Raw genomic sequence first — 16,446 nt, forward strand, 5'->3', positions numbered from 1 at the left:
GGATAATGCCACAGTAACTTATGTCAACAATAATGCCAATGCAAAGGCGGGGGAGGTAAATATGACAGATTTTCTCCACAGAATTAAGTAATTTGTTCGCATGAATTAAAATTAATTATTTGCACGGCTTTAATTCCTCCGGCATAAAGAAAAAAGCAAGGGAAAGAAAATTCTGACTGACACGCAGGTCTCCGAGAGCTCAAGAAATAATAAAGGCGGCTTAACTTTTTCGGTCTGGAAATCCTTTGACATCTGTTTTCCCAATTACAATGCCCATTATGCTCTGAAAAATAAAAAATGGAATGTTGTACACAAATAAAACACAGATGTAGTTAGTAAATTAGATTTCATGGTCTTAAAAGCCACTAGTTAGGGTACACATTTTTTTTCTTTCTGAATGGCAATTAAGCAGCAAGGTTTGCTCCTCGGCACCCAGTAAATCCATACAATGCGCTGTTAGGATTTTATGGAAACCATTATATACCGCAATGCACAAAAGTGGACGTTAGCCGAATGTAATACTAGACTGACCCTCTTCTTTTCTTTTTTTTCTTCTCATTTTGCCTAATCATTAAATTGGACAAGCTGACTAAGCCTCGCTGGTGATGGCTTCCTTTAGTGTCTGGATTTCCTGTAACCGTCTTGTAATTTCTACTTGCATGAGAAGTTTTTACATGACATGCCAAATTATTCCATAACATAAAAATTCCCCTGGTAAAAGCCGCAGCATTGCTACGAATGTATTTAGTGCCATTATATTATTAAGTTTCATTAGGAGAAGCGCCGGCGTTTTACATAGATTCCAAGTTCTTTTTGCAGTTGTTAAAAGTTGATTTGATGATATATGACTGCATGTAATACGGCTAAGAGAGGAATAACTAAACAAATGCACAGCAGGGTGGATCCTGCATGTCATCTTTCTGTATGTCTCACCCATTTACCAAGGAAAACATAGTGAAATATAGGATTATTATAATATAGGGTGACCAGACATCCCCGGTTTCAGGGGACAGTCCCCTGATTGAGGAAACTGTCCCCAGACCAAGTCTGTCCCTGGTTTTGTCCCCAGATTGCATTTAATAGGGGGCAGGGGCAATTTCAAAGGCAATCAGTGCAGAATTAAAATAAAAAAATTAGAATTACACCCCCCCGCTCCGCCGTGCCTACTAGCATAGGGGGGTTGTATTTTTCCCATTATATGTGACCCTTTCTGATGGTCATGTGCTGGTCGGAGCGGAGGGAATATTTTTTCAGTTTCGGGTGCATGCCCATTCAGCTCCGCTCACATGTTCTTCTGCCTTGGCTCAAATCCTGGCCAGCCACCTGCCTATCTCCTTGCCTTCCCTGGTGGAGTGATCTTCCTCCGCTCCCCATCCAGTAGTAGCCGGGGCCCGAAGAGTGAGACTTGAGAGGCTGTGAGGCAGGCGGGGACGGGCAGAGAGTCGCTGATTGTTGCCATTACTAGTAAAGAAAAAATATGTCCCGCATTTCATTTAAAAAATCTGGTGACCTTATTATAATAGGCAGGGTGAACTGGGGCTGTGAAGGAGTAACTTTAGCCAAAACGTTTCTCTTTAGCTTTTCATAGAGTGAGGCCTCGTACACACGACCGAAGAACTCGTCGTAAATGAAACATCGTTTTCCTCGACGAGTTCCTTGTCAGGCTTATGGAGAAACTTGACAAGCTTTCTTTGCGTACACACTGTCAAGACCAATTCTCAAACCAATTATCACCGTGCCCCCCAGCAGACCTAGGAGCTTGAAATACCATGACAATACATTCCTGCAATGGGCTGGAGCACATTCTCATGGAACTTGGAGCTCCCCCAGCTCTGTCAGGAGGTACAGTGACGTCACCCATGGAAGGTCTGCTTGAACACAGTGCACCTTAAAACAAGTATTTTATGCAATGTATAGTGTAAAAGTGATAAAGAAATGTTTTTTATTTTTTTAATTAGCAAACATGTCAAACTTACCTGCTCTGTGGAATGGTTTTGCACAGAGTAGCCCTGATCCTCCTCTTCCTGTGTCCCCCGCCAGTGTTCCAGGCATCTTCCTCCTGTTCATATTTCATGTCTGAACCAATTTAAAGAGGAGTCCCCCCCCCCCCCAACAAAAATAATAAAAGTCAGCATCTACAAATACTGTAGCTGTTGACTTTTACTATTGTGGTGCTTACCTGTCCAGGCATCCAGCCGTGTCCTCACCCGAGTCGATTCTTGAATCGACTCTCAGGTGCTGGCGCCACCATTTTGGCTAAGGGAAACTGGCACAGCCGGTTTCCCATTGCGCATGCGCGAATCGCGCTGCACATTTTTTAATTTGTCCGTTACAGGGGGGGAAGGAGAACTTCTGTTTGTCCGTTACAGGGGGGGGGAAGGACAATCGAAGCTTCCCCTTTTGGGTGGAGCTCCACTATAAGTCTCAGTTACATGCGCTGTAGCTGATGATCTAAAGCAGGGTTCTTCAAACTACGGCCCTCAAGTCCCATGAGGCATTGTAAAACTCTGAGGCCTCGTACACACGGCCAAGAAACTCGACGGGCAAAACACATCGTTTTGCTCGTCGAGTTCCTCGTGAAGCCACCGAGGATCTCGGCGAGCCAAATTTTCCCATTCCCGTCGGGGAAAAAGAAGACATGCTCTCTTTTTGGCCCGACGAGATCCTCGTCGGTTTCCTCGTCGAAAAGTGTACACACGACAGGTTTCCTCGGCAAAAAAAAAACAAAACAGCAAGCTTCTTGATGGTTTTTGCCGAGAATCTCGGCCGTGTGTACGAGGCCTCACATTCACAGAGATGACTAGGCATGATGGGAATTGTAGTTCCTGAACAACTGGAGGGCCATAGTTTGAGGACCCCTGACCTAAAGTTACTTACCAGAAACGTGCTCACCATTGTTATGCACGCAGGGCCGGACTGGCCTACCGGGATCCCGGGAAATATCCCGGTAGGCCGCCTGCACTCAGTGCCCTGTGGCCGCTGATGGCTCGGAGCTTGTCCGTTGCCTGTCAGTCGGTAAAGCAAAGAGCAGCGGCGGCTGCCGCAATGCCAACTCTGATCCGGCGCGCCGCCCACTGAACTGCCTCCTCTCCTGCTTCCCTCAATGATGATCTCTATGCCTGAGTGGAGCAGAAGAACGCCGAGCTGCTGCTTGATTTCTCCTCCTTCCATCTATCCCGTGCGGTGCCAGCTCCGCCCACTGCATGAAGAAGAGCCACGAGTGAGAGCAGCAGGAGAATAGGAGAAGTAAACGGCCATGGAGATTCTCAGACTCTCATCATTACAAGGTGCATCTCTCTCTCTCAAAGCAAACTATCGTAATTATTTTGTTTGCCTGTAAATCGTCTGCAGAGCATTATTTCTCTTTCCCACCATTGCAGCCCCCCCTCTTTCTCTCTCTCTCCCTCCCCCCACCATTGCAGCCCCCCCTCTCTCTCTCTCTCCCTCCCCCCACCATTGCAGCCCCCCCTCTCTCTCTCCCTCCCCCCACCATTGCAGCCCCCCCTCTCTCTCTCCCTCCCCCACCATTGCAGCCCCCCCTCTCTCTCTCTCTCCCTCCCCCCACCATTGCAGCCCCCCCTCTCTCTCTCCCTCCCCCCACCATTGCAGCCCCCCCTCTCTCTCTCCCTCCCCCCACCATTGCAGCCCCCCTCTCTCTCTCCCTCCCCCACCATTGCAGCCCCCCCTCTCTCTCTCCCTCCCTCCCCCCACCATTGCAGCCCCCCTCTCTCTCTCCCCCCCCCACCATTGCAGCCCCCCTCTCTCTCTCCCTCCCCCCACCATTGCAGCCCCCCTCTCTCTCTCCCTCCCCCCACCATTGCAGCCCCCCCTCTCTCTCTCTCTCTCCCCCCACCATTGCAGCCCCCCCTCTCTCTCTCCCTCCCCCCACCATTGCAGCCCCCCCTCTCTCTCTCCCTCCCCCCACCATTGCAGCCCCCCTCTCTCTCTCCCTCCCTCCCCCCCCATTGCAGCCCCCCCTCTCTCTCTCTCTCCCTCCCCCCACCATTGCAGCCCCCCCTCTCTCTCTCCCTCCCCCCACCATTGCAGCCCCCCCTCTCTCTCTCTCTCCCTCCCCCCACCATTGCAGCCCCCCCTCTCTCTCTCCCTCCCCCCACCATTGCAGCCCCCCCTCTCTCTCTCCCCCCACCATTGCAGCCCCCCCTCTCTCTCTCCTTCCCCCCACCATTGCAACCCCCCTCTCTCTCTCCCCCACCATTGCAGCCCCCCCCTCTCTCTCTCCCCTCCCCCCACCATTGCAGCCCCCCCTCTCTCTCTCTCTCTCCCTCCCCCCACCATTGCTGCCCCCCTCTCTCTCTCCCCCCACCATTGCAGCCCCCCCTCTCTCTCTCCCTCCTCCCACCATTGCAGCCCCCCCTCTCTCTCTCCCCCCACCATTGCAGCCCCCCCCTCTCTCTCCCTCCCCCACCATTGCAGCCCCCCCTCTCTCTCTCTCTCTCTCTCTCTCTCCCTCCCCCCTCTCTCTCCCCCCACCATTGCAGCCCCCCCTCTCTCTCTCCCTCCCCCCACCATTGCAGCCCCCCCTCTCTCTCTCCCTCCCCCCACCATTGCAGCCCCCCCTCTCTCTCTCCCCCCACCATTGCAGCCCTCTCTCTCTCCCCCACCATTGCAGCCCCCTCTCTCTCCCACCATTGCAGGCCCCCTCTCACCATTGCAGCCCCCTCTCTCTCCCACCATTGCAGCCCCCTCTCCCCCCCCCACCATTACAGCCCCCCCTCTCTCTCTCTCTCTCCCCCCCACCATTGAAGCCCCCCTCTCTCTCTCCCCCACCATTGCAGCTCCCCCTCTCTCTCTCCCCCACCATTGCAACCCCTCTCTCTCTCTCCCACCATTGCAGCCCCCCCCTCTCTCTCTCCCACCATTGCAGCCTCCTCTCTCTCTCCCCCCCCACCATTGCAGCCCCCCCTCTCTCTCTCCCACCATTGCAGCCCCCCCTCTCTCTCTCCCACCATTGCAGCCCCCTCTCTCTCTCTCCCACCATTGCAGCCCCCTCTCTCTCTCTCCCACCATTGCAGCCCCCTCTCTCTCTCCCCCACCATTGCAGCTCCCCCTCTCTCTCTCCCCCACCATTGCAACCCCTCTCTCTCCCCCCACCATTGCAGCCTCCTCTCTCTCTCCCCCCCACCATTGCAGCCCCCCCTCTCTCTCTCCCACCATTGCAGCCCCCCCTCTCTCTCTCCCACCATTGCAGCCCCCCCTCTCTCTCTCCCACCATTGCAGCCCCCTCTCTCTCCCACCATTGCAGCCCCCTCTCTCTCTCTCACCATTGCAGGCCCCCTCTCACCATTGCAGCCCCCTCTCTCCCACCATTGCAGCCCCCTCTCTTCCACCATTGCAGCCCCCCTCTCTCTCTTCCACCATTGCAGCCCCCCTCTCTCCCTCCCACCATTGCAGCCCCCCTCTCTCCCACCCACCATTGCAGCCCCCTCTCACTCTCCCACCATTGCAGCCCCCTCTCTCTCCCACCATTGCAGGCCCCCTCTCACCATTGCAGCCCCCTCACTCTCCCACCATTGCAGCCCCCTCTCTCTCTCACCATTGCAGGCCCCCTCTCACCATTGCAGCCCCCTCTCTCTCCCACCATTGCAGCCCCCTCTCTCACTCCCACCATTGCAGCCCCCTCTCCCCCCCCACCATTACAGCCCCCTCTCTCTCTCTCTCTCTTCCCCCACCATTGAAGCCCCCCCTCTCTCTCTCCCCCACCATTGCAACCCCTCTCCCTCTCCCCCCACCATTGCAGCCTCCTCTCTCTCTCCCCCCCACCATTGCAGCTCCTCTCTCTCTATTGCAGCTCCTCTCTCTCTCTCTCTCTCTCTCTCTCTCTCTCTATTGCAGCTCCTCTCTCTCTCTCTCTCTCTCTATTGCAGCTCCTCTCTCTCTCTCTCTCTCTCTATTGCAGCTCCTCTCTCTCTCTCTCTATTGCAGCCCCTCTCTCTCTCTCTCTCTATTGCAGCCCCTCTCTCTCTCTCTCTCTCTCTCTCTCTCACTATTGCAGCCCCTCTCTCTCACCACTGCAGCCCCTTTCTCTCACCACTGCAGCCCCTTTCTCTCTCTCTCACAACTGCAGCCCCTCTCTCTCACCACTGCAGCCCCTCTATCTCTCATCATTGCAGCCTCTTTCTCTCTCTCTCTCACCATTGCAGCCTCTCTCTCTCTCTCTCTCTCTCTCTCTCTCTCTCTATTGCAGCCCCTCTCCCTCTCTCTCACTATTGCAGCCCCTCTCCCTCACTATTGCAGCCCCTTTCTCTCTGTCTCACAACTGCAGCCCCTTTCTCTCTCACCATTATAGCCCCTCTCTCTCACCATTGCAGCCCCTTTCTCTCTCTCTCTCGCCATTATAGCCCCTCTCTCTCACCATTGCAGCCCCTTTCTCTCTCTCTCGCCATTATAGCCCCTCTCTCTTACCATTGCAGCCCCTTTCTCTCTCTCTTGCCATTATAGCCCCTCTTTCTCACCATTGCAGCCCCTCTCTCATGGAGTTAACTTATGTAGTATAATAAAATAATATACTGTAAATAATAATAAAATGTGAATGTATGTATTATAATAATAAATAATAACATTTTTCAGGTAAAAAAATGTGCATTTATATATATTTTTTTGCCTGTTCTCTCTGCATTGATGCAATTTTTAGCGGTGCTTTACTAACTTTTTTGCAGTGCTTTTCGGGGGGGAGTGGGGCACTTTTTTTTAATGTAATCTTTATTTTAAAGATATTTGCAGATAACAAACAGAATAACATGAGACAGGACAAAAACAAACAAAAAAAAACGTAAGGCTACAATGCATGGGAAATCTATCGCCAGGTACACACAATCAGCAAAGTAGGAAAGGCCTAGGAATATCGCGGGGTGCATACAATTCGGAGGTCATATCTGGGGGAATATTTATCAACATTTAACAACCATGATATAAATTCACACATCTATGGATCACCCCTACCAGCTCCGGTCAGTGCATCCCAGTGGGGCACTTTTAACCCCCGCTAGTGGCCGAAATTTTTTAAAACTATGGGGCTGGTATGAAATTTTTCCAGGGCTGGTTTTTATTCCCAGTCCGGCCCTGTATGCACGTGACATGGCTTCATGCTAAATCTGGTTTACAAAAAAAGGTTTACAAACTCGCATATCAACAAAATAAAATCTGACACCAAAACATTGAATACAAGTTAACAAACATGTCTAAACAATGCCGGGGGAGAAAAATCACCCAAGAGAGGTCTTGTTTATGATATGCTATTTTGTAGCAGACATACACAGCAGGGTTCAGCTTATTTCCACGTCCTTTAACCTTACCAGTCACAGAATAAAAATTAAACAAGCCTAGGGGGGGATTTATTGGGGCCGTAACACACAACTGTTGAGGCAAATTGCTCGGGACAGCTCAAATGTTGCCATCAGAAGTGGAAAATACCAGACGTCCTTCGCTACATTATGATTTTTACTCCGCTGAGTCCCAGCAATTATCTATTCAGCGTGCAATCAAGCAGATACAAAAGGGCCTCTCATACGCTGTAACAAAGGTTTGGCTGGCGCGTAAGTGTTGGGCCGGGTACCATGACACATCCCTGGACAGCACCCTCAGCATCGGTTTCCATCCACTGCCGTGTAAATAAAGAACATCAACAATCAGAGTATTGTAGTTACAGAAACACTGGTATTGCCGCAGGGAAACACCGTGACAATGAGGTCGTTTGTGATACAGGTTGAGGCGGATGGGACGCGGCTGAACCGGAGGGCGATAACAAAGTCACTGATACTTACTGGGCGAGAGAGATTAGGGTGCAGGTCGGAAATGTTGACAAAAGCTTGCCGGAAGGTGCGCGACGCCATCCTCCAACACGATCTGATAGAGAGGGAATAAAAATGTATACATTCAAGATACAGTCAAGGGAGACTGGAGGGCATTCACTCTCAGTCATTATGTCACATTTTTCTAACACCTACAGGGCTGCAGGGCACATTTTCATGGTAATATTTCATGAAGAGATTCGTAGGAGTTCTCATAGTTTCTCAGATAATGATAGACATGTGCATGATGAAAAAAATAATTTTGTTTTGTTTCGTCTTGATTCGTTAACGACCTGCCGACCGGCTAACGCCGATATACGTCGGCAGAATGGCAAAGGTGCCCAAAGCAACGTACCTGTACGTTGCTTTGAATTTGCCGCCATGCAGGTGCACACGCGCGCGCTGCAAGCTCTGTGACCATGCCCGTGGGACCCGCGGACTCGATGTCTGCCGGTGTCCCACGATTGTGCCATGGAGCTGCTATGTAAACGAGGCATCTCCCTGTTCTGCCTAGTGACAGGACACTGATCTACTGCTCCATGTCATCCGGAACAGTGATCTCTGTAGTGTCACATTTAGCCCAGCCCCCCCACAGTTAGAATCACTCCCTAGGACACACTTAACCCCTTCCTCGCCTCCTAGTGGTTAACCCCTTCCCTGCCAGTGTCATTTACACAGTAATCAGTGCATTTTTATAGCACTGATCGCTGTATAAATGACAATGGTCCCAAAATAGTGTCAAAAGTGTCCGACGTGTCCGCCATAATGTCGCAGTCACGATAAAAATCACTGATCGCTGCCTTTACTAATAAAAAAATAATAATAAAAATGCCATAAAACTATCCCCTATTTTGTAAACGCTATAACTTTTGCGCAAACCAATCAATAGACGCTTATTGCAATTTGTTTTTACCAAAAACATGTAGAAGAATACATATCGGCCTAAACTGAGAAAGAAATTTTTTTTTTTTTATATATATATATTTTTGGGGGATATTTATTATAGCAAAAAGAGTACTGCTTGGACCTTGAAGAAGGGGACACACCCCGAAAGCTCGTCCATGAAAAATGTTAGGGCAAAAAATATCACGGACAGTACTCCATTTTCTCCAGCAAAAATTTAAAAATATTGGGCCGGATTCAAAGAGATCTGCGCTCTATTTGCGGAAGGCGCAGGGCAACGATTTTGCCCTGCGCCCCCGCAAATATTTTGCGCTGCCCTCGATTCACGGAGCAGTAGCTCCGTAAATTGCGAGGGCGTGCCGGCAAAATTGCCCGGCGTAAGCGCGCGCAATGTAAATGATCCCGCCGGGGGCGGGAATCATTTAAATTAGGCGCGTTCCCGCGCCGATCGTAAAGCGCATGCGCCGTCGGGAAACGTTCCCGACGTGTATTGCGGCAAATGATGTCGCAAGGACGTCATTTGCTTCAAAGTGAACGTGAATGGCGTCCAGCGCCATTCACGTATCACTTACGCAAACGGCGTGAAATTCAAATTTCACGACGCGGGAACGGAGGGTATCCTTTAGCATTGGCTGCCCCTACTATTAGAAGGGGCAGCCTTACGCTAAAGACGCCGTAGGAAACTCCGTAACTTGCGTACGCAGGGCCCGCGCAACATTGTGAATCGGCGTAAGTAGGCAATTTGCATACTATACGCTGACCACAATGGGAGCGCCCCCTAGCGGTCAACGCAAGAATGCAGCCTAAAATCTGCGTGGCATAAGAGCCTTATGCCACGCAGATTTTAGGCTGCAGTCGGCGTAACGAGTTCTCTGAATCAGGAGAACTCGTTACGCCGGCGCAAGTCAGCAATTGCGCTGCGTAACTATGGTTACGCAGGCGCAATTGCTTACTGAATCTGGGCCATTGTTTTTTTTTTCAAAATTGTTGTTTATTTTTGTTTATAGCGCACAAAATAAAAAACAGCAGAGGTGATCAAATACCACCAAAAGAAAGCTCTATTTGTGGGGAAAAAAGGGCATCAATTTTGTTTGGGTGCCACGTCGCACGACCGCGCAATTGTCAGTTAAATCTCCTATGGAGATTTTTAAGTACCGAAGTTTGGCGCCATTCCCTGAGTGTGCGCAATTTTAAAGCGTGACATGTTAGGTATCTATTTACTCGGTGTAACATAATCTTTCATATTTAAAAAAAAAATTGGGCTAACTTTACTGTTTTTTTTTTTTTTTTATTCATAAAACTATTTTTTTCCCAAAAAAAGGCATTTGAAAAATGATTGCGCAAATACCGTGCAAGATAAAACGTTGCAATGACCGTAGTTTTATTCCCTAGGGTGTCTGCTAAAAAAACATATATAGGGCCAGATTCACGTAGCTCAGCGGATCTATAGATCCGCTCGATCTACGTGAATTAAGATCCGCTCCCGCAAGTTTAGGAGGCAAGTGGCTAATTCACAAACCACTTACCTCCAAACTTGCGACGGCGGATCCTAAATCCCCCGGCGGAATTCAAATTCCGCGGCTAGGGGGAGTGTACTATTTAAATCAGGCACGTTCCCGCGCCGATTTAAATGCGCATGCGCCATCCGGGGAATTTCCCGGCGTGCATTGCTCCCACTGACGTCACTAGGACGTCAGTGGTTTCGACGTGAGCGGGACTTGCGACGCGCGTGTTCGTGAATCGGCGTACGCAAACGACGTTGGAAAATTCAAATTCGACGCGGGAACGCCAGCTATACTTAACATTGGCTGCGCCTGCTAAAAACAGGGGCAAGTATACGACGGGAAAACCGCTACGGAAACGACGTAAGAACACTGCGACGGGTCCGCGTACGTTCGTGAATTTGCGTATCTCGCTGATTTACATATTATTTATCGTAAATCAGCGGGAACGCCCCCAGGGCGCCATTTTTAAATTGAAAAAAAGATCCGACAGTGTAACACAGTGTAACACTGTCGGATCTAGCCCTATCTATGCGTATCTGATTCTATGAATCAGGTGCATAGATAGGACCAGTGTAAGTCAGAGATACGATGGTGCATCTGTAGATATCTGTAGATACACCGTCGTATCTCTTTGTGAATCTGGCCCATAATGTTTGGGGGTTCTGCGTAATTTTCTAGCAAAAGAATGATGATTTGTACATGTAGGAGAGAAGTGCCAGAATAGGCCCGGTATGGAGGTGGGTATAAAAGCCCGGTATTGAAGGGGTTAAAGTGAACATTTTTAGATGAAGATTTGTACATGTATGGTCAGAATTTTTGGTAAGCATCAATGACATCAGTTTAGGACGCTTCTGAGATCATTCAGAGATTATTAATGGCTACATTTGACCTGCAGGTGACCTCTGTCTGACCCGCTGTCACATTTTTCATAGACTTGTATAGGAATGTAAAAGCTGTGTGACAAGAACAAAACCCCCCAGACACAGGAGAAATAAATCCTACAATATTATCATATAGGAATCCCCCCGGGCTTTACTGTATACACTGTGTGAAATAATCCAGCCATGGCCTGACTCTCCTGTCACTTCATAGTGGGGCCTCTGCCTGAGAAGGAACCACAAGGCCCAGCATACTCACTCAGACACTGACACACCTCACAGGTCGGGGCATATAAATATCTGTGTCCCTCATCACTGAGCATGTCCCCTGTACAGATACTTCACCTCTTCCACCTCAGTGTCTGCCTGACAGGAAATGTCTCCTAGCTCCGCCCCTACCGCTGTGACAGGAATCTCCTCAGGATGTCTTCTTCCCGAGATTTCCCGCCTCTGCAGCCAGAGTCATGTGACCTGACTATCCCCCAGCCTATCTCAGGCCCCACAGAGAGTCATGTGACCTGACTATCCCCAAGCCTGCCTCAGACCCCTCTTCCCCCCCAGCAAGTGTCATGTACCCCGAATATCGCCCTCCTCCCAGCCTGCTTCACACTGCCTCAGACCCCACACCCTCAACAAGATCATGTGACCCAACTGCCCCCACGCCTACCTTCTGCAAAAAATGTCATTTAATCTGAATATCCCCACACTTTTTTTTTCAGATGCTCCCACCCTCAGCAAGGGGTCATGTGACCTGAATCAGGCCCCCTCACCTGTGCCAAAAGTGTCATGTGACCCAATCAACTCCACACCTACCTCAGGCCCTCCACCCCTAACAAGTGTCATGTGACCCGACTATCCCCTCACCTATCTCAGGCCACCCCCCTGGTGTCATGTGACTCGACTATCTCCTCACCTAAAATAGGAAAATAAATATATGGACAGCCGCACTCCGAAAAAACCTTGACGGTTGCCTTTATTTGTGAAAAGGATAAAAGCACTACAAATCACAGCAGACAGTGGGATGTACAGCTAATGCGTTACGCACTAAGGTCTAGTGCTTAGTCATAGCTACCCTACCTCAGGCCACCCCCCCTGGTGTCATGTGACACGACTATCCCCTCACCTACCTCAGGCCACCCCCCCTGGTGTCATGTGACACGACTATCCCCTCACCTACCTCAGGCCACCCCCCCTGGTGTCACGTGACCCGACTATCCCCTCACCTACCTCAGGCACCCCCACCCTCAACAAGTGTCATGTGACCCGACTATCTCCTCACCTACCTCAGGCCCCTCGTCCACCCCTAACAAGTGTCATGTGACCCAACTATCCCCTCACCTACCCCAGGCCCCCCACCCTCAACAAGTGTTGTGTGACCCACTTAACTCCACACCTACCTCAGAACCTCCACCCCTAACAGGTGTCATGTGACCCAATTAACCCCACATCTACCTCAGCCCCCTCCACCACTAACAAGTGACATGTGACCCAACCATCCCCTCACCTACCTCAGCCCCCCACCACCCCAACAAGTGTCATGTGACCTGACTATCCCCTCATCAACCTCAGCCCCCCAACAAGTATCATGTGACCCAACTATCCCCTCACCTACCCCAGGCCCCCCACCCTTAACAAGTGTTGTGTGACCCAACGATCCCCTCACCTACCTCAGCCCCCCCACCCTCTTCAAGTGTCATGTAACCCAACTATCCCCCCACCTACCTCAGGCACCGCCACCCCCAACAAGTGTTATGTGACCCAACTATCCCCTCACCTACCTCAGACCCCCCCACCGTCTTCAAGTGTCATGTAACACAACTTTCACCACACCTACCTCAGGCCCCCCCACCCTCAACAAGTGTCATGTGACCCAACTATATACCACACCTACCTCAGGCCCCCCCACCCTCAATAAGTGTCATGTGACCCAACTATCCCCCCACCTACCTCAGGCACCCCCAACCCCAACAAGTGTCATGTGACCCGACTATCCCCTTACCTACCTTAGCCACCCTTAGTGTCATGTGACCTAACTATCACCAAATGTATCTTGGCCCCCCAACCTCTGCAAAAAGTGTCATGTGATCTGATTATCCCCACACCAACCTCAGGTGCCCCCCCACCCCCCAGCCTGCCTCAAGCCATCACACCAACCTTAGGCTACCCCCAACCTTTGCAAAAAGTGTTATGTGACCTGACTATCCACTCACCTACCTCACGCACCTCCACATAACAAGTGTCATGTCACCCAACTATCCCCAAACCTACCTCAGGCCCCCCCCCACCCTCAGCAAGTGTCATGTGACTCAACAACTTAGTGATCCTGCCATGTATTCAGGCACTTCCTGTAGGGTGACAACATTCTGTTCCCTGCCTCCCGATTACTCTTCTGCGGTGACACCCTGTCATACAGGCTGCTTAAACACACAGGCACGGCCATCTTTGGTCACCTTCAGGTAACCCGCCCTGAGAAAATGGCATGACCCCATCACTGCAGTGCCATGCAAACAGGAAATGTTTTATATAAAAGTGAATTGTTTATTACACACAGCGCTTTAGCAAACTGAACGCCATTCTGTGAGGGGTTAGGTCTATTTTAAATACGTCACTGTGTAAAATGATTTATGATTAAATATGAAAGGACTGTGAGCTCCAGAACAAATTATTTGACCTTCAGACCTTTACTGCTGACAAAGGTTAGAAAAGCAATTGTGTATTTCAGCACGATGTGATGTGTGTATGATGCCTAGAGCCACCACCTGTATGCAGAGCCATGGCATGTCCACAACTCTGCGCCAATTAGTACCCTGATGACAAACCAACAGCTGTGACTCTGACAGCCCTGCTCATAGAGAAAGCTGGATAAACGGCAGTATTTATGGACATAGTATAAGAGCGGCAATACTAAGAGGCTGGAGTGATTACTGCAGGATCTTTAACCACTTATGGACCGGACCAATATGCTGCCTAAAGACCCAAGGTGTTTTTACAATTCGGCACTGCGTCGCTTTAACAGACAATTGCGCGGTCGTGCAAAATGACTCCCAAACAAAATTGGCGTCCTTTTTTCCCCACAAATAGAGCTTTCTTTTGGTGGTATTTGATCACCTCTGCAGTTTTTATTTTTTGCGCTATAAACAAAAATAGAGCGACAATTTTGAAAAAAATTCAATATTTTTTACTTTTTGCTATAATAAATATCCCCCAAAAACATATATAATTTTTTTTTTCCCTCAGTTTAGGTCGATACGTATTCTTCTACCTATTTTTGGTAAAAAAAAATCGCAATAAGCGTTTATCGATTGGTTTGCGCAAAATTTATAGCGTTTACAAAATAGGGGATAGTTTTATTATTTATTTTTATTTTTTTTACTACTAATGGCGGCGTTCAGCGATTTTTTTCGTGACTGCGACATTATGGCGGACACTTTGGACAATTTTGACACATTTTTGGGACCATTGTCATTTTCACAGCAAAAAATGCATTTAAATTGCATTGTTTATTGTGAAAATGACAGTTGCAGTTTGGGAGTTAACCACAGGGGGCGCTGTAGGAGTTAGGGTTCACCTAGTGTGTGTTTACAACTGTAGGGGGGTGTGGCTGTAGGTCTGACGTCATCGATCGAGTCTCCCTATAAAAGGGATCACTCGATCGATGCAGCCGCCACAGTGAAGCACGGGGAAGCCGTGTTTACATACGGCTTCGTACGCCTTTGGATCTAAGATGCAATTTTTCGGCGTCCGCTAGGTGGCGTTCACGTCGTTTTCCGCGTTGAGTATGCAAATTAGCTATTTCCAACGATCCACGAACATAAGAGCGGCCGTCGCATTCTTTTACGTCGTCTCTAGTCGGCTTTTTCCGGCGTATAGTTAAAGCTGCTGTTTCGTGGCGTATAGTTAGACCTGCTATGTTAAGTATGGCCGTCGTTTCCGCGTTTCATTTGAATTTTTTATTTTTGTTTGCGTAAGTCGTCCGTGAATCGCGGGATGGACGTAATTTACGTCCAAGTCAAAACAATGACGTCCTTGCGACGTCATTTCGTGCAATGCACGGCGGGAAATTTAGGGACGGCGCATGCTCAGTTCGTTCGGCGCGGGGACGCGCTTCATTTAAATGAAACACGCCCCCCTACTCGCCGATTTGAATTAGGCGCCGTTACGCCGCAAGAGATACACTACGCTGAATTATGGCGCAAATTCTTTGTGGATTCAAAGCTGCCAAAAGTAAGTTACAGCGGCTTAGCGTATCTCACATACGCTGCGCCCATCTAATTGTATGTGGATCTGCCCCTCAGTGTGTTCATAGACAAACCACCTATAAAAAATTCATGAAAAGGTAACCCATACTGTACCTGGCCCCACTGAAAAAAATACCTAACCCAGCATCTTCTCATAGAGTTAATACGGGCTAGCTGTGGTCGCGAAGCCCGTGCACTTTAACCGCTTAAGGACCAGTCGCCGTCATTATACTGTGGCAGCTTGGCTCTCCTGGGCCCATCGCTGTAGGTGTATGTTGGCCCGCGGCGTGACACTGGAGCCGATGCGTGTGGCCTGTGGCCACAATGTCAGCCGATTGCTCCACAGAGAGCCAGAATGGGGTCCTGTCAATGTAAACAGACAGATCCCCGTTCTGACAGGGGAGGAGAGACAGATCTGCTGTTCCTAGTGATTAGGAACAGCTATCTCTCTCCTCCTTCAGTCAGTCCCCCTAGTTAGAAACACCTCCCAGGGAACACATTAAACCCCTTGATCTCCCCCTAGCGTTAACCCCTTCCCTGCCAGTGAAATGTACACAGTAATTAGTGCATTTTTATAGCACTGATTGCTGAATAAATGTCAATGGTCCCAAAAATGTGTCAAAAGAGTCCGATCTGTCCGACACAATGTCACAGTCGCGCCAAAAATTACTAGTAAAAAAAATAATAATAACAAAAATGCCATAAATCTGTCCCCTATTTTGTAGACACATTGGTCCGGATTCACAGACATCTTACGCCGACGTATCTGTTGATACGCCGCGTAAGGCCCCATACACACGAGAGGATTTATCCGCGAATACGGTCCAGCGGACCGTTTCCGTGGATAAATCCTCTCGAGGATTTCAGCGGATTTCCAATGCGATGGAGTGTACTCACCATCGCATTGAAATCCGCGCCGAAATCCTCTGGCGATGACGTGTCGCGCCGTCGCCGCGGTTATGACGCGGCGACGTGCGCGACGCTGTAATATAAGGAATTCCACGCATGCGTCGAATCATGACGACGCATGCGGGGGATCCCTTCGGACGGATGGATCCGGTGAGTCTATACAGACCAGCGGATCCATCTGTTGGGATGGATTCCAGCAGATGGA

General features: G+C 49.8%; 1 protein-coding gene across 1 annotated transcript in view; it reads right to left on the reverse strand.

The window, feature by feature from the left end:
• MEIOB (meiosis specific with OB-fold) overlaps window positions 1-11,536 on the reverse strand; it is a 33,747-nt gene extending 22,211 nt beyond the window's left edge. Inside the window, exons 1-3 of the mRNA XM_040356463.1 lie at window positions 11,440-11,536; window positions 7,782-7,863; window positions 226-283 (exon numbers count right to left, since the gene is read on the reverse strand). Coding sequence (XP_040212397.1) covers window positions 226-283; window positions 7,782-7,850 — 127 coding nt within the window. The 5' untranslated portion in view covers window positions 7,851-7,863; window positions 11,440-11,536. The remainder of the gene's footprint in view (window positions 1-225; window positions 284-7,781; window positions 7,864-11,439) is intronic.
• Between the last annotated feature and the right edge of the window lie 4,910 nt (window positions 11,537-16,446).

Source organism: Rana temporaria, chromosome 6 (genome assembly GCF_905171775.1).
Source record: "Rana temporaria chromosome 6, aRanTem1.1, whole genome shotgun sequence".
Taxonomy (NCBI): Eukaryota; Metazoa; Chordata; class Amphibia; order Anura; family Ranidae; genus Rana; species Rana temporaria.